General features: G+C 35.1%; 1 protein-coding gene across 1 annotated transcript in view; it reads left to right on the forward strand.

Moving 5' to 3' along the window:
* Nucleotides 1-23090, forward strand: part of HIF1A (hypoxia inducible factor 1 subunit alpha) — a 48629-nt gene extending 25539 nt beyond the window's left edge. The window contains exons 4-15 of the mRNA XM_036734935.1: nucleotides 85-169; nucleotides 2087-2199; nucleotides 4329-4531; nucleotides 7098-7204; nucleotides 8157-8304; nucleotides 11456-11676; nucleotides 12518-12789; nucleotides 15539-15661; nucleotides 15962-16362; nucleotides 19583-19691; nucleotides 20147-20273; nucleotides 21418-23090. Coding sequence (XP_036590830.1) covers nucleotides 85-169; nucleotides 2087-2199; nucleotides 4329-4531; nucleotides 7098-7204; nucleotides 8157-8304; nucleotides 11456-11676; nucleotides 12518-12789; nucleotides 15539-15661; nucleotides 15962-16362; nucleotides 19583-19691; nucleotides 20147-20273; nucleotides 21418-21569 — 2061 coding nt within the window. The 3' untranslated portion in view covers nucleotides 21570-23090. The remainder of the gene's footprint in view (nucleotides 1-84; nucleotides 170-2086; nucleotides 2200-4328; nucleotides 4532-7097; nucleotides 7205-8156; nucleotides 8305-11455; nucleotides 11677-12517; nucleotides 12790-15538; nucleotides 15662-15961; nucleotides 16363-19582; nucleotides 19692-20146; nucleotides 20274-21417) is intronic.
* Nucleotides 23091-24678: the final 1588 nt, after the last annotated feature.

A 24678-nucleotide genomic window follows, 5' to 3' on the forward strand; every position in this document is an offset into this window, starting at 1 on the left:
AATATTACAGCAATGAAAGATGTTCTGTCATCAATATGTCCTTATTTTAAGAAGTAGAACTTATTTTTCCATTTATGTTTACAGTTTGAACTAACTGGACACAGTGTATTTGATTTTACACATCCATGTGACCATGAGGAACTGAGAGAAATGCTTATATATAGGAATGGTAAGAAGAAAAAAAATTGTTTGATTTAATGTAATAGATGGTTTTCATGAGCCCTGAATAATCAGGGATTATCACCAGTTCTAATATATTAAACACATTTTAATTACTTATTGTGATACTTCAATTTACTTCTTACAGTTGAAATATTTGCTTTAAAAATGTTATTCAGAAAATTAAAACAAATGGATATTTTAGTAAAGTAAATGTACTCATGTGATGTGCTACAATATTTTCATTTAAGACTGTTTAAATTGAAAAGTAATAGATACAAATTATCTCATATCCAAGAAAATGCAATAAAATTGTAGCCGTCTCCTTGGGCAAAATGTTATTTGGATTGTCAAAGATTTTCAGTTAGCTAATGGCTTATTGCTTTAAGCATTCAAGTTTTAGAAAACAATTTAGAGTAAAAATCTTTATAAAATATATTGTTCTCTACATTGTTAAGCAGTACACAATGTCAATATAGAACTTAAGTGATTATATGAATATAAGTTACTTCAGTTCTTCAAAGATCAGTAATTTGTTGTTGTGGGTAGGAAACACCTTCATTAATGCAGATCACAACCCTGCTATAATTTAGCAAATGGTCTTCAAGAGTTGTCATGGCTGAAAAATTGATTATCCTGCAGCCAAACTGGTTGATGGCCCCCTCCAACTTAGGTAGGTTGCTTTTAGAACAACAGAACTTAGTAGCAACTTTCCATAGGTATCAACAATTGAAGGTGATTTTCAACTGTAAAAAGTTGTGAAAGTTCAGATGATTGTGGTTCTAGACCCCAACTTTTGGTTATTTAGGCTTATTCTAGCTGTGCTTTGATGATACTCAAATATTTGATTCAGACCAGGACCTCTGTCCTCCCTACTGTGATAAGACTTAGGAGTAAAATAGAAGGAAGCAAGTAGATGATTTGTGTAGGAGCTCATCTGGATACATTGTCTTCCATTGTAGCCAGTACATTGGACTGGAAGTGGGTGGACTTAGTTCATACTTTGCTAAAAAGTTTTGTACATAACTTTGGGGAGTCCTATTGGTGTCTGTCTAATGATTAGTAAAATGTTAATGCTTGCTACTTCCTTTTACTTAACAGAAATATGGAAAAATCATATGTGCTCTTAGTTATTAAAAAGAAAGTTACAAAAATTCCATCTCCAATTATAAACTGAAAGCTTTCCTCAAACTAATAAAATTTCCTCAAATGAATAAATTTCATGAGAGTATTTACTCTTCTTTTTTTTTTTTCATGGTATAGTAGTATTTAACATATTTAGTTTTCAGCATTGATTTTCACAAGAGTTTGAATTACAGATTTTCTCCCCATTTCTACCTCCCCCCCCCCCCACTCCAAGATGGCGTACATTCTGGTTGCCCTGTTCCCCAGTCAGCCCTCCCTTCTGTCACCCCACTCCCCTCCCATCCATTTTTCCCTTCCTTTCTTGTAGGGCAAGATAAATTTCTATGCCCCATTGCCTGTGTATCTTATTTTCTAGTTGCATGCAAAAACTTTTTTTTTTTGTTTTGGAACATCTGTTTTTAAAACTTTGAGTTCCAAGTGTTCACTCTTCTAATGTATGCACTCATATTCCATGCCTCCTATTGTGATTTTATTATATTTCCTCAATACTATTATTAGCATTACTGGATTGAGTGATAAAGTGAGTAAATTTGTACCACAGTTTGGATTCCTCACTTTATCACTCAAGCCAGTAATACTGATAGTAGTGTTGAGGAAATATAACTTATAACTTATTGAGCCCTTTGAGCAGATCAGTATTGCAAGTTAACATTAGATCAAAGTAATTATGTGGCAGTGTGAGGTAATGTTAAAATAACAGGGCAGGGCCAAAAAAAATCATAGGAAATCTATTTGTATTTTTTACTCAAAAATATCATTCTCTTTTCTTGTTTCATATTAGGTCCTGTGAAAAAAGGCAAAGAACAAAACACAGAACGCAGCTTTTTCCTGAGAATGAAGTGTACCTTAACTAGTCGAGGACGAACCATGAACATAAAGTCCGCTACATGGAAGGTAGTGAGCATGGATTTTGCATATGATTGGCATTTGACCTGACAATAAGTTTGAAAGCAGCTTGGTGATATGTTCTACTAGGTATCATTGTAGAACTGGTATATAAAATAACTCTTTTTTACTGAATATGCATTAGATTCATTCCTAATTTAGATAAAAAGCCATATTGTTTTTAAAGGTTATCTTGCAAGTAAAATTGAATATTAGCTATACACAGAAATCCTTAATCTGAACAAATGTTTATATTTTTTCCCCTTTGAATTTTGCTTCCTGTGCTTCACTTTGTACACATTAAATATTAGAGAGATTTTTAACTTCTCTCAATGTAGCCCTGGAGGGCAGTGGTGGTGATGGGGAGAGGTTAAAGTTGGTTGAACTTAGCCTTTTTTTGTTTTCTTCCCCAAAACAGCTATAGTTTGTGGAATGTTATGGCTTTATCCCAGTTTTGTTCTTTTCACCCACTTTTGAACAACAGTAATCTAAGCTACCCTGATTATGTGTTAAAAATCTTTAAGGAGGAATTGTCTACTCAATTTCCCTTGGTAATATGTGTTAGTTCACTTAAAATATAAATTTATCAATCATCTACTATGTTCAAGGCACTGAGAAGACAAATGAAATTACAGGTGAATAGCAGGGGGTGAGATAATATAAAAAGAACTATTCTTTAAAGCAGAATGTGATGAGTACAAAGCAAAGTTCCAGACCAAAATGCTGTGAGAAATTTAAGGAATCACTTCCAGCTAGGTTGTCAGGGAAGCCTTCATATAGGTATCTGAGTTGGACCTTGAAGGAAGGGAAGAATTTCATCAAGTAGAGATGGGGAACAAAGAAAAAGTCCATTCTAGGCAAAGTGGAACATATGAGCAAGGAGATGGGAAAGGTAGGTAGTTGAGCAACAGTCCAGTTTAGTTGAATTCGATTACATTAAGTATGAAATAGGACTGGAAAGATCATTTAGAGCCAGATTGGACTGGATATTTTACTTGATAGTGGATAGGAAGCTACCAGTGGTTTTCGAGTTTACCTATGAATATGTGATCAGAGCAATACATTTGAAAGATTACTAAGCAGAATTATGAAAGATGGATTAGAGAAGATAGACAATACAGGAAGGGAAGACCAGTTAAGAATAGTAATTGAAATGAGAAGTGATGGATGCTGAAACAAGATGATTGTGATGTGAAGATAGAATGTGAAGATAAACTTGACTGAAAAAAAAATACCTGTTTTTAACTGACATCATTGCTCATCTCCCTTCCTCAAGTCTTTCCCTTCTCTGATCCATCCTCCATAGTTTCCCAAGTGCTATTCCTGAAGCACAAGTCTGATCTGTGACACCCCTACTAAAGATGTTCCAGAGGCTCTCACTTGCCTCTAAGATAAACCACAAAAAACCCTAACTACACCCTAGCTTTCTCGGTTTCATACACATTATTATTGTCTTTCACAGATTGATTCCATTTATTGTTCCACATATGCAAAATTCTGTGTCCTGACTCAGTGTTTATCCAGACTGTTTGTTCTTAATGCCAGGAATACACTTTTTCATGGCTTTAAAACTTAGCTGAAGTGCTGCTTCCTATGGTAGGCTTTCATGATTGCAGTCATCTCTTAGTGTCTTCCTCATCCCCCATTTGCTAAAATAATATTACATGCATATATGTTGTTAACCCTGATAGAAAGTCTGAGCTCCTGAAGAGTGAGGAATATTTTATTTTTGTCTTTATATCTGTAGCACCATGTAGAATGCCTGGCACTTAACGACTTGATTGCTCTTGGGAAAAAAATGATTTAATTTAGGAAAAAAATGCTTAATTGAGATCTTGTTCTGCCTGTAGGCAAAATACTGGAAGTATGTGATTAGAACAAGAAATACCCTCAAACAGTGTATGTTTTTCTTTTATCCTGTTTGACTAAGAGTAGGCCACAGAGAATTAATGTAATATGTAGGGATACCACAGCAGCAAAAAGTATGAGCCATTTGTTAAGGTGAATAGATTAAAAGGTTCACACAAAATTATATCTAAGCCATACAGCTCCGAGCTCTTTTTTTCTTCATTATTCATCATTTTCTAGCTCTGACATAGAATAGATAATAACTGACATGTTTCCATATATCCACCTAGGTACTTCATTGTACAGGTCACATTCGTGTGTATGATACCTGCAATAACCAGTCTCAGTGTGGGTATAAGAAACCACCTATGACCTGTTTGGTATTGATTTGTGAACCCATTCCTCATCCATCTAATATTGAAGTTCCTTTGGATAGCAAAACTTTTCTCAGTCGCCACAGCCTGGATATGAAATTTTCCTATTGTGATGAAAGGTAAGTTTTCTTTTGGACCACTCTGCCAATTAGTAAGCAATAAATCGTAGGCTTCAGTCTACTAACTTCTATGGTGCTTTAACAGTCTTGCAGATTGTTAGATTAAATTTGTACACTGAGAGGAAAATCCTCCACTTCTGTACCCTTTTGTTGTAGTCTTGAATGGGTGGGATCAAGGAAGAGGACTTTGGCATACCATTAATCCCTACTTATTTCTGAAGTTGAGGAGTAGAGAAGTAGACGTATAGCAGCAGGGTCAAAAAAAAAAAAAAAAGAAAGGGCAGCTCTGGCTCTTGAGAAATTTCAGTTCTGTTTTTCTAGTTTAGAGGTATTCAGTTCGAATAGTTTTCTCAGTTGTAAGCTTGGCTTAGGGAGTCCCTTGTCCTTTCTAGCTCTAAATTGAAATTTTATAGTTGTGTTTTCTTTTTCCATTATGTTAGTATGGTACCTAACCTTCCACCTCCAACCCCCATTTTTAAGGCTGTTATAGTCTTAAAAAGCACAGGGTGTTATGGGAAGAAAGAAAAGGCTGTGCCACTTTAGTATTAAACCTAAACATTTCATTCTGAGCTAAGTCAGAGTAGTTGATGTTGGGGCATGGGACCATTTTACCTTATTTGCTGTAGACTAAACCCTGTCAGTTGACAGAGAAAGTACTCCTAAAAATTCTCCAGGGAAGAGTTCCCTATTCTCCTTTCTCCAATAAATTCCACTTTACCAATTCCTGTAGTTAGAGGCCAGCAGTCCTTGGGATGCTGTAAAAATTCCCTTTTTAAAAGAACCCCCCCCATGGAAATTTTAATTACAAAATAGATTTGAAAGGTGATATTTAAAAGTCACATAGTTCTTTTAAATTCCTAGCCCATTAGTTCATATAAAATATTTAATATTCAATTTACTTTTCAGAAACACATGTATTATAAAACATGGGACTTAATTATTCTAACAAATATTTTATATAGAATCACAGAATTCCAAAAGAATGCGAAAATATCTGTAAACTCTTGAAAAGAAATTCCATTTATTATTTGAATGTACTGCTTATGAGTTGGATTGCCTGCATTCAGGTGGCAAATACATAGAAATTAGTAATAGATGCACTAATTAAAATTTTGTACTTAGACCTTTATGAAAATCTTTGTGGAAAAAAATTCTTTAAATATTTAGCAAAAACCATCAAAAGAAGGAAGCTGCTAAAAATAACTGCATCTGCAGCATTTTTTGATTTGTGGTATCTGTTAGACTAATGGATAAAATATTTGGAAGTGTATTGCCTGCTTTTCCTGACATTCATTTCCTATGTAATAGTGCCATCTGGTGGTCATAAAGTAGTTATTTATAGAACATTTCCTTTTTAAAGACTAACATACTTTCCTTATACCATAACAAACTATCATAGCTTTCAATTTCTAATCTGACAGTACTAACAGTATTCACCATTATTTACTTTTGGGAGAGAAAACTTATTTCCTGTAAGCATATTCTATTTAGTTATTTGCTTGTTGGCTAACCCACGCTTTCTTTTTACTTTCTCTATATCCATCTTGGTTGGAAATTTCATTTAACCTGATGCTGACAGACAGTAGAATATTAGTTGTTTATTATTACCATGAAGCAGGTTGCAGAGTAATAGGTTGGGGAAAATTAAATCACATTGTAATTAATAAGTCTGATATACAGTATGGCAGCTTATTTTATTTCAAGTAGATTTTTAAATCATTATATAAACCTCATTCATAATTGAGCAGATCAGATGAGATATATGGAAATGCTTTATAAACTTTAAATAGCTATGTAAATGTTAGGTGTTATTCAAATGTAAGTTCAAATTATTTTTTCCAAGCTGGATTAAAACACCTTGTGCATTATCTTTGATTTCTTTGCTTTCATGAAAAATGGAGGTGATTATTGGAATTTTATATTGAAAATTCTTGCAGGACCCTTAGTGATCACTATTTCCTACTGTACACCCCCAGTGATGTTTTTTAGCCCCAATAATTCATGGGTGGGGGGTAGGGCAGGTAGAGGAGGGAGATAGTGAGAGATTTTGCAGGGTTGTGAGATCCCTTTAAGAAATTCTAAGAAGGCTCTCTTACTTTGCACAGGTACCTCTTATATGCATACAGGCTATTGAGGAAGTTTCTGGTACTGTTTTGGATAGACTTGAGGCTTAAGCTTTCTTTGTGGTATTAAGAATGTAATTATAAACAACATTCAGATTTTATACCAGTCAGATTTGGGGAGGGGGGAAGTGTGGCCTATATTCAAAGTTATACCATAAGTGACAGCTTTCAAATTGGACTTCATTATCTTGCTCACAAATTGGATAGAATATTTGCAGTTAAATACTTACTGAAACAAACAGGAAAAGCTTTATTTATCATTTGTTCCAGGGTAGCTCTAATTCTGAACATACTTTGGTGGGTTGGGGGTGGGGGAGGAGGAAGAAGGAATAATTGTTGCTGTTTTGACTATTTTGAACTTGGAATTTTATACAAATAATGTATTTGGAAATGTTATTTTATCTTTAAATTTTTATGTTTTTTCCTTATGTTTTATCTAAAAGAATTACAGAGCTAATGGGATATGAACCAGAGGAACTTTTAGGTCGCTCAATTTATGAATACTACCATGCTTTAGACTCAGATCATCTGACCAAAACTCATCATGATAGTAAGTAAGACTGAACAGCTAACAAATTCTTTAAATATTTTTCTTATTGGAAACTTATTAGGTGGTAAAACATTTATGGGTTGGATTTAGGAAACAAATACCAGTTTCGGTGTAATCCAGTAAGAAACAAAATTTATTTCATTTCAAACGTAAACTGCAATAAAATATGATTGTACTCAATGGATCCTTATGAAATCACTAATCTTTGGACCCAAGACTAGTATAGGTGATGAACATAATGTACTTTTTTTTGGTAATTTCATAAGTGAGATCCAGCATTCATATATGCATAATTCCACACTAATTAATTATCATTGCAGGGCCACATAGTTTGTAACAGCCAGACAAGTTGGTATTTTATGGTAGAGAATAAAAGAGTTAATGGGTTGTCTCTTGATAGGGGATATAGGAGTCATAGTAAATAGCCTTGCCCCTACACCAAAGATCCAAATCTGTGGTTAGGGAGATCTCCAGTGGTGTTGGAAGTACAACCCTTACTGTTCCTTACATGATGGCTTTAAGTCATCATGCAGTTATCTGAATGTTAAAATTTAAGTCTGGGAATTTAAATGTCCTGATTTTTATGGTGGCAATGCCAGCTCCCTTCAGCATCATCTTCTATAGAGTATATATACACATTGTGACCCTTTAGTCTCTCTCCCCCTCATCTTCTACATTAGCCCTTGAGGGAATGGAGTTGTTGTTGCTTCTTACAATTTTAAGTTGAAAGTTGGGGATGTGATGGTATACAGGGATTGATTTGATTGTGGGAGGGTTTAGTGATCAAGTTTTATTTTTCTCCCCACAGTTGAATTTTAAAGTGAAATTACCTCTTAAGGGAAGACATAAAAATGAAACTAAGAGGAAAATAAAATTTCTCCCCTTTTCCTCGGTAGCCACGTTTTCACTTTTGGAAAATAAACTTTGCATAAATTTACTTTTTCATTCCTAGTGTTTACTAAAGGACAAGTCACTACAGGACAATATAGAATGCTTGCCAAACGGGGTGGATACGTCTGGGTTGAAACTCAAGCAACTGTGATTTACAATACTAAAAACTCCCAACCACAATGTATAGTGTGTGTAAATTATGTTGTAAGGTAAGTTTGGTGCATAAATTCATTTGGTTTGGGGGAACTAAATGTAGTATTTTCTATAATGTCATTTCTGTTATGAAACTGTTTGCTTTTTCTTGTTGTAGAGCAACAAACTATTTCACAGGCCTTTCTCTATTGTAATTCCCTACCTTTCCCTTGATGTAACAATATCTGGATAGTGTGCCATGTCCTCCAAGTTTCTATGAAGATGATACTTAATTCTACCCCTTTCACTTCTTTAAAAATGTGTATTAAGTCCTTACCAAGTGCAAGAAACTGCTCAGGGTACAAAGAAAAATAAACAGTCCCTGTCCTTTGAATTTTCCCAGTCACTCTTATCTAGATGACATTTTTAACTGTTGCACTGTTTTGTCTAGCTCAGGTCAAATATGGGTTATTCATCCCCCTTCATAACCTGACTATTATTTTTATCCTGGGCCCTCTTCCTCTTTCGTCTGTACTATTTCATATGATGATCTCATCAGCTCCAATTATCATCTCTATGCTTCTGATTCTCAAATCTTCTTATCCAGCCTAAACTTTCTGCTGACCTCTCCAGTCTCTTATCTCTAATTCTTCTTTAGATACGTAGAATTGAATGTCCTGTAGACATCTTAAACTTGTCAAAATTGAACTCATCGTCTTTCCCCCGAAACTTTCCCCTCTTCGAAACTTCCTATTATTGTCAAGGGCACCATGATCCAGTCCCCCAGGCTTACTACCTAAGTGTCATCTTTAACTTCTCACTATTTCTTACATCCCACCCCACCCCACCCCCCTTATGCAGTCTGTTGCCATAGCCTATTGATTTTACCTTCAACATCTTTCAAATACTCCTCTTTTTCTCCCCTGACACTGCCACCACTCTAGTGCAGGCCCTCCACCTCATACCTGGACTACTATAATAGCCTACAGGTAGGCTCCCCACTTCTGTCCATTTTCCAGTCAGCATCCAAAGTAATTTTTGTTGTCAAAGGAGATTGCTTCAAGCTTTCTTGCTCATAACTCCTTAGAACCCTTAGTAGCCTCTGCCCCTCAGATTGGAATGCTGGTGGAAAAGCCTAGCAAAGAAGACTTGGAAGCCCTGCAAACTCTTCATTTCCCAAAAGCTTCATGAATTTCACTCCACCATCATCATACTCCACCTTCCTCTTTCCGCCCACAGAAAATGGTCTGTGTTCCCAATAACCCTATTCTAAATTGGGAAGATAGAACAAACATACGAGTAAATGTGTGAATGTATTACATGAACTACAAGTTGAATACATAAATATAAGGAAATGGAATCTGGGGGTTATAGTGAAGATTTTTCTGGAGGAAGTAATTTTTAAAACTATTTAAAAGAATTTATAGTGCTTATATGATTTGGCCAAGAAAGAATGAGGGTACTGGGTAAAGTAATGTGTGAAGGCATAGAGGTGAAAGTGAGCAAATAATATGCAGTACATAGGAAAGTAAATACATTCTCTTGGTTGAAACCATCTGGGGGAAGGAGGGTGATTGAAAAAGATGAACACATGAGCTAAGCAGAGTGGTTGGTGGAGTGTGCAGCTAAATGATATTTGCACTTGTCTTCATGTGGCAGTAACACAACATATCAAAGGATTCCTAAAATCCAGCTCTCCCATTAAGTTTTAACTGATTAATTGAAAAAGGGGCATTTATTTCCTTAAAATTGCAAAACTGACTTGGATCTTTGTTCCTGGTGTAAATATATAGTTAATTCTTGTATTTCTGTACATCCTTAATCTTGTCTATTAATTATCAATACATAGAGGGAAAGAACCATATCTATCTAAAGTAGATTTGACCAACCCAACAAACTGGCATTCAGTTAATTATTTTAATGATAGTGTACTTACGGAAAGATTATGTTAAACTCAGTAGTTCTTAGGGATTCAGTTTTCATCTCCAGCTGATGATTCTCAGATCTCTTTATCCAGTCTTAACCTGTCTCTTAAACTTTAGACTCTAATCTCCAGCTGCCTATTGAACATCTCAAACTGGATGTCTTGTAAATATCTTCTATTCAGCATGTCTAAAACTGAACTCATTATCTTTCTTCCCAAACCTTCCCCACTTCTGAAATTTTATATATTATTCTGAGGCCATCACTATCTCCCTGTCACCCAGGCTGGCAAACCTACATACTATCTTTAACTCCTCACTCAGTGCCCACCCCCCACCCCATGTCTAATATATTTCCAAGTCCTGTCAATTTTTCCTTTATAACATCTCTTGCATGTGCCTCCTTTTCTTCCCCTGACACTGCCACCACCCTGGTGTAGGCCCTCATCACTTCATATCTCAATTATTATCCTAGCCTGCTGGTTAGTGTGCGTACCACAAGCGTCTTTTCCACTCCAGTCCATCCTTTACTCAACTGCCAAATTGATCTTAAAGCTCAAATCTGACCTCATCTTACCCACCCCACCCCTCAATTCAGTCACCTCCTGTTGATCATCTCCAGGATCAAATAAATCCTCAAAACCCTTTATAGTCTGGTCCTCTTTCACCTTTCTAGCCCTCCTGTGTACTCTGAGATGCAGAGATACTGGCTCTCCTTGCTGTTCCTCAAACCCAGCTCCAGGCACTCTTACTATCTCCCATATCTTCTTCATTTCCACCTCCTGGCTTCCCTGGCTTTTTTCATTTCATAACTAAAATCCCATCTCCTACAAAAAGTCCTTTCCTAATTCCCCTTTAACACTAGTGCCTTCTCTTTATTGATCATCTCCAATTTATCCTGCATTTCATCTTTGTATATGATTGTTTTAATGTCTCACGTTAGACTGTGAGCTTCTTGAGAACAGGGGCTGTTTTTGTATCCTCGATACTTAGCACAGTTCTTGGCTCATAGTAGATGTAAATGCTTAATGACTGTCTCATAAAGTCTCAAGATTATTTTACTCAGTCCATTCAGTTATTTGAGAGTAGATACTAATTTAGAAAGCTAGTGTTTCATTTGAGTTTTTAAGCCTAAGTGATATTTGCTATATAGATTAAGCTGTGAAAGTAAAACTAAATAACTTTCCTTTTTCATAAAATGTGTTATTAGCAGATTTTATTTTAAGAAAGAATCATCCGAAGGTTTTACTTTATAGTATCAGATGCTCATTTAGAACTTACTAATATCTCTTTACCTTTGTCATAGTGGTATTGTTCAGCACGACTTGATTTTCTCCCTTGGACAAACAGAATGTATGCTAAAACCAGTGGAAGCAGTTGATATGAAAATAACTCAGTTGTTGACCAAGGTTGAAACAGAAGATACTAGCAGCCTTTTTGATAAACTTAAGAAGGAACCAGATGCTTTAACTTTATTAGCCCCGGCTGCTGGAGACACTATCATATCGTTGGACTTTGACAATAATGGTGGGTACATATTTAATAATGTACTTACTACCTAAGGTAATCCATATTTAGTAAACAGTGAGTGATATTACAGCTTTATTTATCATCCTTTATTGAACCAGGTGCTTAAAGACAGTTGTTTCAGGCTAATTTTATATACAGATATGTATGAAAATATATATACATGAGTGTCAAATGTGTCATTTCTCTGGTAGGACCAGTAGAACAAAGAAGTAGCTCAGCAGTATTTCATGCTGGTATAACCAGTTGTAATCTTTTTTCATTTTACTGGTTTTATTTTGTGGGCCTTAGCCACCTTCATAAATTTGCTTGTCTCTCTGCTACTCTTGTTTCCAAACATTTCCATTTCTGTTAACATTGCAGTTATATGCTGCAGTGTGCTCTCACTCATATAATGTTTGATGTGCTTTGCTTAATTTGGTATCCTTCACTCTTTTAATTTTTGAACTTGGGCAGTTTAACAGAATTGCATCACAATAAGTATTGTTTCATGAAAGGCTAAAAAAAAACCAAAACTGTTGCATATGCCCTCAGGCTCTGCAAATGAAAGCATTCCCAAACCAGAGTTTATACATATAGGGTATGGACAAGTTTTTTTCAATGATATGCGCAATTAGTACTTACTTTGAGTAGCATATTAAAATATGAAAAATATACTTAAGTACATCTGTATCCCATAACTTTTGAAAATTTTTCTCTCTAAAAATGTTTATAGTATAGTTTTTGTTGCCTGATAAAATTAACCAGGCATTCTATATATAGGGACATATATTTTTGAATTTAATGAGGTTATAAAGATATCCTACAGATTCATTTTTCCTCACCACCATTCCGTAAACAGATGAACAACAGCTTGAAGTTCCATTATACAATGATGTCATGCTCCCCTCATCTAGTGAGAAATTACAGAATATAAATTTGGCAATGTCTCCACTACCCACGTCTGAAACTACAAAACCGCTTCGTAGCAATGCTGACCCTGCACTCAATCAAGAAGTTGCACTAAAATTAGAGCCAAATCCAGAGCCACTGGAACTTTCTTTTACCATGCCTCAAATACAGGATCGTCCAGCTAGTCCTTCTGATGCAAGCACTAGACAAAGTTCGCCTGAGGTCAGTATCTTAAACTAGAATGGCATATTTTTGTTTTCTTTCAAAACTAAGTTTTTTAGGTATGAGAACTGAATCCTAGAAATTTGATTAAAATTTTATTTTCAACTCAAGCACTTAACTGTTTAGACATGGAATATTTATGTTCCAAAAAGGAGATAAATATGCAAACACAAATAATCAACGAGATAATTTCTAGAAGGGAGCACCAACTGGCGAAATCAGGAAGCTAAGTATTCTGAGAGGTAGAAGTGGGAGTGTATTTTAGATATTGGTGGGGAGGGCAAAGATGAGATTAGTGAAACACCTTATGCATTAGTTAAAATGTACAGTTCATGGTAGTATAAAGTAAGTTTGGAAAATAGGTGGGAACCAGACTCTACAAGGCTTGAAAGACCAGGTTGAGAATTCTGTACTTTATCATAGAGGCAATAAACAGGAAGGCACTGAAGATTTTTGACTAGGGAGGTACCGTGGACAGAACTCCGTCTTGGTAATATTAGTTTGGCAGCTTTGTGGAGAGGATTGTAGAAGGGTGAAACTAGAAGCAGGGAAGCAATTAGGAGGTTATTAAAATTCTGGAAGAAAGGTGATGAGGGCCTGAACTGGGGTATTGGCAGGGTAAGTGGTAGGAAGGGATAAGGTGGCAAGACACATGGAGGTTGAAAGAACAAGACTTGACAAATTGGATATGGGAAATGAGTGAAAGGGGAAAATCAAGGATGACTCAGGGGGTTGTGAATCTAGGTGAATAGAAAAATATTTCTAGTGGTGCCCTCAACAGAAATAGGGACATTTGGAGGACGGTGGAATTTAGTAGGAAAGATGATAACGTTTGATTGTGGACCTGCTGAATTTAAGATACTCATAGGTCCAGGATGAACTGTTCAGCAGAAGGATAATGATGCAAAACTGCAGTTCAGAAGGGAGAAAAGATCACAGGATAAAGCCTTGGTCAACACTCACACTTAAGAGGATAGAAGGTAGATAATGACATCAAAAATGACCCATAAGGAAGGTGGGAGAAGATAAGAGAACTAAGAGTAGTGTTATGGATGCCGACAGAATAGAGTGTTTCTTTCATTGTGTTTTTTTTTTTATTTTAATTGACACTTCTGTGCAAAATGACTAATATGGAAATGTTTTACATAATTGCAGACTGATTGCTTACTCTCTCAGGAAGGGGGGATGGATGAGAAAGATAGAATTTGGAACTCAAAACTCTAAATAAAAATGTCAGTACAAAAAGAAAGAGTATATCCAGGAAGAGGGGTGTGGTCAGTAATTTCAAGAGCTTCAAAGAGATCAGGTTGGAGCAGAGGCATGTTTTTGAGTTCTGTTTTGAATGTGTTGAGTTTGAAATGCTGATGGGGCACCCATATTGTCTGAGGAAAAACCATTGGACTTCGTAATTAAGATCAGTGATAATCTTAGCTGGTAGTGTAGTATGGCAGTTTCTTAACCTTCGGTAGGGTAGTAGAGTTAGAAGTCAGATAACAAAGGGTTGAAAAGCAGTGAAGTGGAGGTCTTTTTTTTTTTTTCTCCCCTAGGAATTTGGATATGAAAAGGAAAAGGGAGAGGACTGGTAGCTTGAGGTGGTAAACTTCAGTAGAGTGGTAGGGTCAGAAACCAGATAAGGGGCTGAGAAAGAAAGGAAGTAGAGTTAAGTGGAGGTATTTTTTCCTTAGGAATTTAGATATGAAAAGGAGAAAGGAGAGGACTAGTAGCTTGAAGGGATAGTAATGAGTATCTAGTGAAAATTTTTTAAGGATGAGAGGAAATCTGAACCATTATTAAGTACCTACCATTTACAATGCACTATTTGAGGCATTTAGATACAAAGATGAAATAATACACTTCTTACACCCAAGGAACTTGTAATTCTAAGAAATTAGGGTGAAATCAAGTTGTTTACAATTAACCAGTCAGGAATAGGCAACAGAATCTGGTGTGATGCCGGAAGTTAAAATTAAGACAACCTCTGTATAGTTTGGCAGTACTACAGGGTGATCCTAAAGTCTGGACACATAGGCAAAAATGCATATTTTCCAGAAATGAAATGAATGAAATTTTCAACCACGTTTTATTTAATTGGAATATTAACAAATAACATCTTCAATATGATTTCCATCATTTGTGATGCAAAGATTGATGCGCCTTTGCAACATTCATGTGAACTTGATGCAATAACTCCACATTGCTGTCAATTTTAGCACATTCACTCTTGGAATATGAAATCATATGATGTTATTTGAAGTTGAAGATGTTATTTGTTAATATTCCAATTAAATAAAATGTTGTTGAAGATTTTAATCATTTCATTCCTTGAAAATATGCATTTTTGCCTATGTGTCCAGACTCTAGGAACACCCTGTACATCACACAAATCTTGACTTTAGGTATACAGAAAAATCTTATGTGAATATGTCCAACTCATCACTTTTTTGGCCATCAGTATATTGGCCAGCATACAGGTTTATCATTATTTAACTGCTCAAAACACGTGATAAAAGTTTTCTGGGCTTGGCTAGGTTCAGAAAGACAATTGGGCACTATTTTACTATCTCCAGAACTGGAATGATAAACTAGCTCATTTGTCTCTTCTCTTGTCTGTTGGTGAAGGCCTCACCAAAGAAATGGATATAAAATTGTATGTTCTTCAAGAAATGTTTTGCATACATTTAAAAATATATCAAAATGTGGAGATTTGGGGGAGAATAATAAGTATAATTCATTTAATTTACTTTTACAGCCTAGCAGTTCCAGTGAATATTGTTTTGATGTGGATAATGATATGGCCAATGAATTCAAGTTGGAATTAGTGGAGAAACTTTTTGCAGAAGACACAGAAGCAAAGAATCCTTTTTCTACTCAGGTATGTAATATTTTTTTTTTAATTTTGGGGTAAATTATTTATATATTTCCCAAAACACCTTTCTGTATGTTCATTCAGTATGCACTAAAAGTCGATTCTCATTCTGTCTGCTGCCATGTACATGGTAGAGCTAGCAAGTTTGAAGACTTTTATCCCTTCCATGTGGTTTGAGTGACTAGATGTGGTATATTTGTATGGTATATTTTTGGTAATGTTTTGAAAGTATAGACAGTTATTATACTAGTGTTACCAATTGAAAACTTTGTTCTCATGACAAAATATCTTGTATGTTTTTTTAAGGACACTGATTTAGACTTGGAAATGTTAGCTCCTTATATCCCAATGGATGATGACTTTCAGTTGCGTTCCTTTGATCAACTCTCATCATTAGAGAATACTTCTACAAGTTCTCAAAGTGTGAGCACCCCTAACATTTTTCAGCAGTCTCAAACACAAGAACACACTACCAGCGATGAAGTTAAAACAGTGAAAATAGAAGGTACAGATGAAAATAAAATATTGATTGCTTCTCCATATTCTGTTTACGTAATTAATGAACCTGCCAGTGACCCAGCATCACCATATGATGGGAATCGAAGTCGGACAGTCTCTCCTGACAGATCTGGAAAAGGAGTAATAGAACAAATGGAGAAATCTCATCCAAGAAGTCCTAATCTGTTGTCTGTCACTTTGAGTCAAAGGTATTAATACTCTTTATATAAAAAAGCTTTAGTTATTGAATAAAATTGAGTTTTTTATAATAGCATTAAATTGTATTTCAAAATAATTTTGTTGAAATTTAAAGCAAGTATGCTTAAAACTGCTTTCCTAAATGTGTTTTTTTTTTCTTTAGTGGATTGTCATTGTCTTTGAAATAAATATTGGGCAGTTAGGACACCTCTACTGTCTAATCCCTTGTTTTAGTTCCTTGTTTTAGTCTCGGTATTATTTTGAGAGCTTGTGTGTATAGCTACACCAAGAATTTGTTTAATCTGCACTTGCTACAATTATTATGTAACCACCCTAGCTGTTATTAACTTCTGGATATCCTAGTCCCTAGGTTTCTTCCTTAGCTCACTAGAAAAGTGTTTTGCTCTTATTCCCAGTTTACTTCAGCCATAGCTCCCAACTTACCCTTGCTATGCTGACATCATTCTCTTGTATCAGTAAGCTTTCTTCTCTATTCTGCTTCATTATGTATTCAACTGTGTTTGAGATTCCTGATCTGCTCAATCTTAATTGAAACTCTTAATATTAATTTCCCTAATCACTCTTCCCCTCTTGTTTATTTTTCTTTGAGTTGGGCAACAAAAAGAAATAAGACCATAGTATGTATATCTCCCTTTAAAATTTTATGACATATTATTTAACTTGAAACAAGTGGACCATTAACTAAAATATGTATGTATATTTTGTAGTTTTCATCTTGTTGATGCTTCAGTTTCCTTTTTCTGTTTCACTTACTTATGACTTGCAAAGGTACTTCTTCTTTTCAATGCAAATGTTTAGTATTTCAGCCACACTGCCTTAAAGAGATTTATTGGGGATAAGCTAAGTATCTAAATCCTATTCATAGTATTTTTTCTTTGTTCTAAAGTGGCTTAAACATATGGAGCATAAGATTTATGTTAGGAACTTCCTCTTTAGAAATTTTCATTTTCATGAGATCAGAGATATAATTGAGGACTCTAGATTACATCCAAAGTGACTATATTTTCAACCAACTATGAGAGAAGACAGTAGGTGGAAACTATTGCCCTATTTAACATGGTTTTGCTTTTCCTTTTTTTCTCTCAACTCTCTTGGTTTCTTTGATAATACAGTTTACTGTATCTCTTCCTCCCTCTCTCATTCAACAAGTATTTAAGTGTGCCTATGTGTCAGGCATTATTCTGGGTGTACATGAATGAAACAGTCTCTCCTTGGAAGCAACTTACATATGTTACACACACATATACATATGAAGAAAATAAATATAAAATTGTTCGGAAAAGACAATAGTACAGGTATCAGAAAAATCATTATGTAGAATATATAAGTTTTATCTTGAAGGAAGAGAAGATTATTTGAGGCAGAGGTGAGAAGAGTGTAATTTTAAGCATGGGGAAAGGGGTAAGGGGTCCATGCCAAGGTATTGATTCAAAGATGGAGTGGAGTGTCTTGTGTAAGAAACAGAGAGCAAGTCAGTTTGGCTGAATTGCCAAGTGCAAAAGGAGGATTAATGTACAGTGAGGTTGGGAAGATAAATTGGGGCAAAGTTTTGAAGGGCTTTAAAAACTAAACAGAGAAGTTTATTTTGAATCCTAGAGGAAATAGGGAGCCACTGAAGGTGATGGAGTAGGGGAGTTGACATGGCTAGATCTGTGTTTAAGGAAAATCACTTTAGCAGAAGTGTGGAAGATGAACTGAAATAGGGAGAGAAAGATCTCTTCCCCAAATCTCAGACCCCAATTTTTAAAAGGGGAAAAAAAAAATCCTTAGTTACAAATATACATAATTAGACAAAACAAATTCCCATGTTGGTTGTGTCCAGAAATGTTATGTCTCATTCTGTACCTTGGATCCATCATCTCTGTCTGAATTTATTGACTTTCCTCAGAAACCTACTATCTTCTTAAATCCCATTCCTTTATTAAAGGCATCACTATCCTTCCATTCATCCAGGCCTTGACAATTCAATAAATGTTGCAAGACAATTCTCTTAGGCCACTCACAAGTCCTGTTGATCTTACTTTTCTGTACCCCCTTCTACTATACTAATTCAGGCTCTTAACACCTCTCAGACTACTGTAATGACTTCTTAACCATTCTCCCTGTCCCCAAAATTTCTGTTCCAGACTTCATAATATCCTTCATACTATCTTCCTAATTCATAGCTCTAATCACATCACCCTTTTGCCCCTTTATTTAAAAAAAAAATTCAAGACCTCCCCTTTGCCAGCTGAATAAAAGTATAAACTCTTCCCAGGTGTTCAAGGCCCACCATGATTTAGTTATAATTTACTTACTTAGTATTTCCTTGGATCACCCACCATTGCACTCTTATCCTTTCTTCTATTATTATGCCTTTGTTCTAGCCATAGAAGTGAACAAGAATTCAAAAATTCAGTTTCCCAATTTAAACTGAAAGTTTCCCTTCTTTCAAGGACTAATTTACATGATACTTACTCCTCAACCATCCCTGGGATATGAAAAAGAGGCATTGGGACCCAAGCTGTTGTCAAGCTGTGAAATTGTGCTTTATTTTGCCAACTATCATGTCTTCAACTTTTAATTTAGATAATGTTTCAGAAGTAATGTACAGTACTTAATTTTGTCTGTAGCTACATAATAGTCCAGGATCACCCCAAACACCTTTCTGTATATTAGGTATGCACTAAAAGTCATTCTCACATGGCATGTCTGCTGCATGTACAAAATACTGAATTGGGTGTGGTGAAAAGGACACAGGGCAAAAAACAATGTTGTTGTTCTAGGAGCATGTTCATTCATCAAGAATTTGTGTAATTTTTAATACTTGATAGGTGTTTACATTTATAAGCACAAGAATGTAATTTTGGGTCTTATTTTTAAAAAAAAAAATTTAAGCTTGACAGGTTTTAAGCTATAGCTTTATTTAAAGATGATTACATAAGACCAAGAAAAATGTAGTAATATTTTTAAAACTTGGGCTTACAACTGTGGTGAGATAGTATCACCTTGCCTATATACACGTTCTTTATCCTGAAATCTGAATTCTCTTGCTACACACCAAAATAACACTGGAGGGCACCCCTTTGAAAACTTTCCATCCAGAATAGCTAAGAAAAAAAAGTTTCAGTACTTTAATAATATAAACTTGACTTGCCAGATAAATGAGGCTTGCTGATTTAAAGTTTTTTACAGCCTGTTCAAATTAGAATGATTTTATTTTCTCTTCAGAACTACTGCTATAGATGAGGAGCTTAATCCAAAGATATTAGCTTTGCAGAATTCTCAGAGAAAAAGGAAAATGGAACATGAAGGTTCACTTTTTCAAGCAGTAGGAATTGTAAGTGCTGGTTTGTGTATATATACTTCTATACCTGACAGATTTTCTGAACTATGTAATAATTACTTCTTTTCCCAAATATTGAAGTCCTATCCAAATTTGAAAAGATACTTATTTTGGTCTTCTGTTTTCCAAGTCCTTTCACTTGTTGACATAAGGAACAGAAGTACTAGTTGAATAAATCAGTGACTACAGCTCTCATTTAAATATATCCTAGTAAATTTTGTTTGAAATCATTTCCCCAGATTGATTTTTGCCTAGTTAGCAGTTAGTACTTTCGTTATAGAAATAACTTTATCTCTTCAACACAATGGCATATTGTTAAAAAGAATGGGTAAGGATTTAGCATAGTCTAGCAGATGGTATCCTGATATATTGTTGGTTTAGAAGTGATTTCAAAGCTTTCTCTGTAAAGGTTTCATTGAATGGAATTTCAATTATCTTCCTGTTTTTAGGGATCATTACATCAGCAACCAGATGATCCTGGAGCTACTATATCTCTTTCTTGGAAACGTGTAAAAGGATGCAAATCTAGTGAACAGAATGGAGCAGAGCAAAAGACAGTCATCTTAATACCATCTGGTTAGTTTTCTTCCTTTTTCCTCTTAGCAACACATGAAACAAGTAACTAAAACAAATTTCAGAAAAAACAAGGTATGATTAAATTAATCATTTGCACTAATGGAGGTGAATGAGGCAAAACAGCTTTGGAAATTTTTATTTATCTTCAACATGTCCTAGCTCTTGGAGTTAATGTCAAACAAAATTATGGCACCAAATTGTGAAGACTCAACCCAGAGAAAAACTGGAGAGCTATTCATTTTCCCCTTATATTTGTAGAATTTGAGCTTGAAGGAATCTTAAAGATTATATAACCTATTTGTAAAATGTTATATGAAGACTGGTTAAAGGAACTGGTCATGTTTAACCAAAAAGAGAAGACTCAAAAGACATGTTAGTTTTAAATACTGGAAGGGCTATCATATGGAGAGAGAGATTAGATGCTCTGTTCTACTTGGGCCCAGTGAGCTGAATCAGGAATAAATAGGCGGGAGTTTCGAGGAGGAAGATTTAAGCTTGATGTAAGGAAAAACTTCCTAACAATTAGAGCTACCCAAAAGTGTGATAGGTGGTGGGGGGAATGTTCCCCCTCCTTGGAGTTTTCCAAGCAGAGGTTAACTGACCATGTGTTGGATATGTACAGTAGAAACTTTTTTAGTCTGTGGGTTAGATTAAGTGGTCCCCTAAGGGCCCTTCTAATTCTCAGATTCTGTCATTCTTTCAAATGAGAACACCAAGCTCACAAAATAGATGACACTCCTAAAGCTACGTACTCAGTCTGGCAGAGCCTAGAATAGAGTCCATATTGGACTAACTCTAGAACTATAGTATTCCAGTATTTTGTGTTGCCATCCTCCATCTTTGATTCCTCCCTGCCCAAGCAAGTAGAATAATTCCTAGGTGCTTAAACATTGCCATTTTTTTTCCCTTCTCAGTATATTGGCAATTAATGGCTGCCTCAGATTTATACAAATTATCTATTTTAATTGAGTATCTAGGGTTTTCTTGATGGTCTTCAGGTGGTATTCTACGCTTCTACATGTTAGAGTAAAGAGAATGTGTATATAGATGTCTACAAAACTAGTTATCAGAGAAGGTTCTGTCAACTTGTTATGCAGCTTTGTAGCATTTCTGCTTTTTCTAAGAAATGTTTCTTTTTCTTTAGATTTAGTAAGTAGACTCCTGGGCCCATCAATGGATGAAAGTGGACTACCACAGCTCACCAGTTATGATTGTGAAGTTAATGTTCCTATACAAGGAAATAGAAACCTGCTGCAAGGTGAAGAATTACAGAGAGCTTTGGATCAACTTAACTGAGCTTTTCACAGTACTCATTCCTTTTGGACACTGGTGAATCATCACCTAAAGCAGTCTATTTATATTTTCTATATCTGATTTTAGAAGCCTGGCTACAATACTGCACAAATTCAGTTAGTTCAGTTTGGTCCCCTTTCTACTTTATTTACTTTAATGGTCTTTTTAGTATGTTCTTTAATGGATCAGAAACAGTGAGGTTTTTATAATTCTTTGGTATTTAAACCATATAGTACACTATCGTAGCAATGTTAAAATATGCACCTTTTTATTTATTTATTTTTGGCTAGGGAATTTGTCCCTTGTTGAATTCTTATTAATGAAATGCCAGTATAGCTAAACTGGCAGTAGCTTTCATCATGATCATAGGCAGTTAAAAATTTTTTACAGTTTTACTCAATTTTTTCATAAACAATAATGCTTTTACCAGCAGTAAGTCGTAGCCACAATCGCACAATATATTTTCTTAAAAAAAATACCAGCAGTTCCTCATGCAATATATTCTGCATTTATAAGACTAGTTTTTAAGAAAATTTTGTTTGCCTATGAAGTTGTTAAATCTGGAGTATGTCATTGTTGGTCATATAATAATGGTTCTTAAATGCTGTACGGTTTATGATTAAAATGAGTGAAGCTATTTACATGGTATAGAAAAACAGGGGTTTTATCTGGAAGATCTAGCAGCATTTATTTGGATAAATTCTCTTAATTTAGAGAGATTTAACCTTTCTGTAGTCACTGCCAGTTCAAAAGACAACAAAACCCTACCTGTAGTTGTGCGAGTTTATGCTAATATTGTGTAACAGATATTCAATTTAAATGTTCTGCTTACCCTGTGTGGTATAGGTGATATTTTGAGCAGATTGTATAAATAAATAATAAATCATGCGTTGTTAGCAAAGTTGCTCAATATTTGACGTTTTGGTTTCATGCACTTTGTCGCTATTAACATCTTCATGTTTTTATATAGATTTCAATAACTGAATATATTTTTAGAAACCTTATTTTAGGAATATATAGTTGTCACATTAAACATCTTGTTTTTCTATGGGTATTGTACAAATTTTTCATTTCCTTATTCTTTTTGTTGTTTGTGGTTGGATCTAACACTAACTGTATTGTTTTGTTACATCAATAAACGTTTTATGTGGACCAGGCCCTCTAAGAACTGTTTCATCAACAAACAGTATTTCAATCCTAATGTATCCACAACTTTTAAAATTGTTCACTTGCCTTTAAGTATTTTGCAGAAATCAAATTTGTCTTGACTGTTTCTACTGTTAAAGCTAAACATCCCTTATTGTATTATCATCTTAAGTAATATTCTGTGAAATCCTTAAGTGTCATGTTGAGTAATATTAAGCCCTATTATCCTACCATAAAGGATGTGTTTTAGGGAATATTTGTTTAGATATTTTAAAAATTATAAGTATTAAAATGATGCAATGTCAGTACTTTGGCTGGGGTGAGTCAATAAGAAATAATGGATATTGTATATATTAATAAACTCAGAACTAAAAGGGACATTTGTGATTAATCCACGGGTTCTTAACCTCTGAACCTTTTTTTTTATATTTTAATAACTTTCAGTATAATTGGTTTCTTTTGTATTTTTTTCATGTAAAGCTTTATTTTGAGAATGAGTTTATAGGCTTCACCTGACTGCCAAGGGGAGAGATCCATTCATGACCAAAAAAAAGGTTAAGAACTCCTGTTATAGTCCAGTAAATGAGGAAACTAGATTCTACAGGGTTACTACTTACTGGCCCAAGATCACACTGTTAGTGATGGGCAAAAACCCAGTGTCTATTACTCCAAATTTAGTGCTTTCTAGACTCTACAACAGTACATGCAGCATAGCCTGGACTAGAAACCAGATCTTCTGAAATGAAATCTAAAGTCCAATGATAATGGGCCTTATGGAAAAATAAGGTATTCAGTGCCAACGGTATCAAGTCCTTTACTTCAGGTTATTAAACCTAATGAGTTGAGTCATAGAGCAAAAAGATGTCAAAATAATTGATCCATACTCCAAAAGGAAAATAAAGTGATAAATGCAAATCAAATGTTTTAGACTGAGATCTGAAATTGGAATAGTTTCTTGATGCAGCCTGTTTTAAAGAACATTTTAACTCTGATCAGATATAATTTTTATAAACTTCAGTGTGCCTTTGAATAATTAATAATTTTGATAAGCAAAATACATCAAGATATTTTGGTGTGGGTATTGACTGACATGAATTGCCAACTCTTCCACGCAGATGCTGCAATGGCTCAAAATACGAAAAAAAGATTCAGTCCTCTTGAAGCTAAGCTTTGGGTGATTTCTGAACTTGGTGGTCTTCAGACGATAAAGCCATAGTGTCTTGCCAGCCTCGTTTTAAAGCCTTTCTACCTTGGTAGGACCTGAAGAGCTTGTGCCTTAGGGGATTTAAGGTCACCTCCGTTAAAAGAAAGCGATAAAGTGAGACTTTTAAGGGAGGAATAAGCAAGATCTGGGACCTAAAAAAATAACAGGTTTACTCAATTTAGGAATAAGATTTACTGGATCTAAAAATTTGACTGTCAAAAGGATAACTGGAAGCAAAAATTCAATTCCTGTGGGAATGAAATTTGAGAAATAGGACCTGGTATGGAAAGTTACAACTAGAAACAATTAATGGAGGTATTAGACTTAGAGCCAGGAAGGCCTGGGTACAAATAAAACCTCAGACATTAGCTGTGGGGAAAAAAAAAAAGAGTTACTATACTGTTGGGGAAAAAATATTATGCTGCTTCAATCCAACTTTATGTGATTAAAGGTTGTCCACATCCCGACGGTCGCTTGACCCCAGTAACTCTCTGGGAATGCCAAAGATGCCTACGAGGTATTTCTGATTCCCCCAGGCCCCAGATCCATCCAAAGCATTCTTGTTTTCAATTACCACACCCAGGAACTCCAGAGGGTTCCACCCCAAGTTTCTATTTTGGGTGACAGTTACAGCTATCTAAATCTACTGTTTTCAGGCTACCCTCTCGGCATTCTTGCTTAACTGTATGTGGGGTTCATGGGTTCCTCTGTGGGAAACCTTTGTCAAAATCCTACATAATGCAAATCTCTCAGAATCTGGGT

Source organism: Trichosurus vulpecula, chromosome 8 (assembly GCF_011100635.1).
Source record: "Trichosurus vulpecula isolate mTriVul1 chromosome 8, mTriVul1.pri, whole genome shotgun sequence".
In the NCBI taxonomy this organism is placed as follows: Eukaryota; Metazoa; Chordata; class Mammalia; order Diprotodontia; family Phalangeridae; genus Trichosurus; species Trichosurus vulpecula.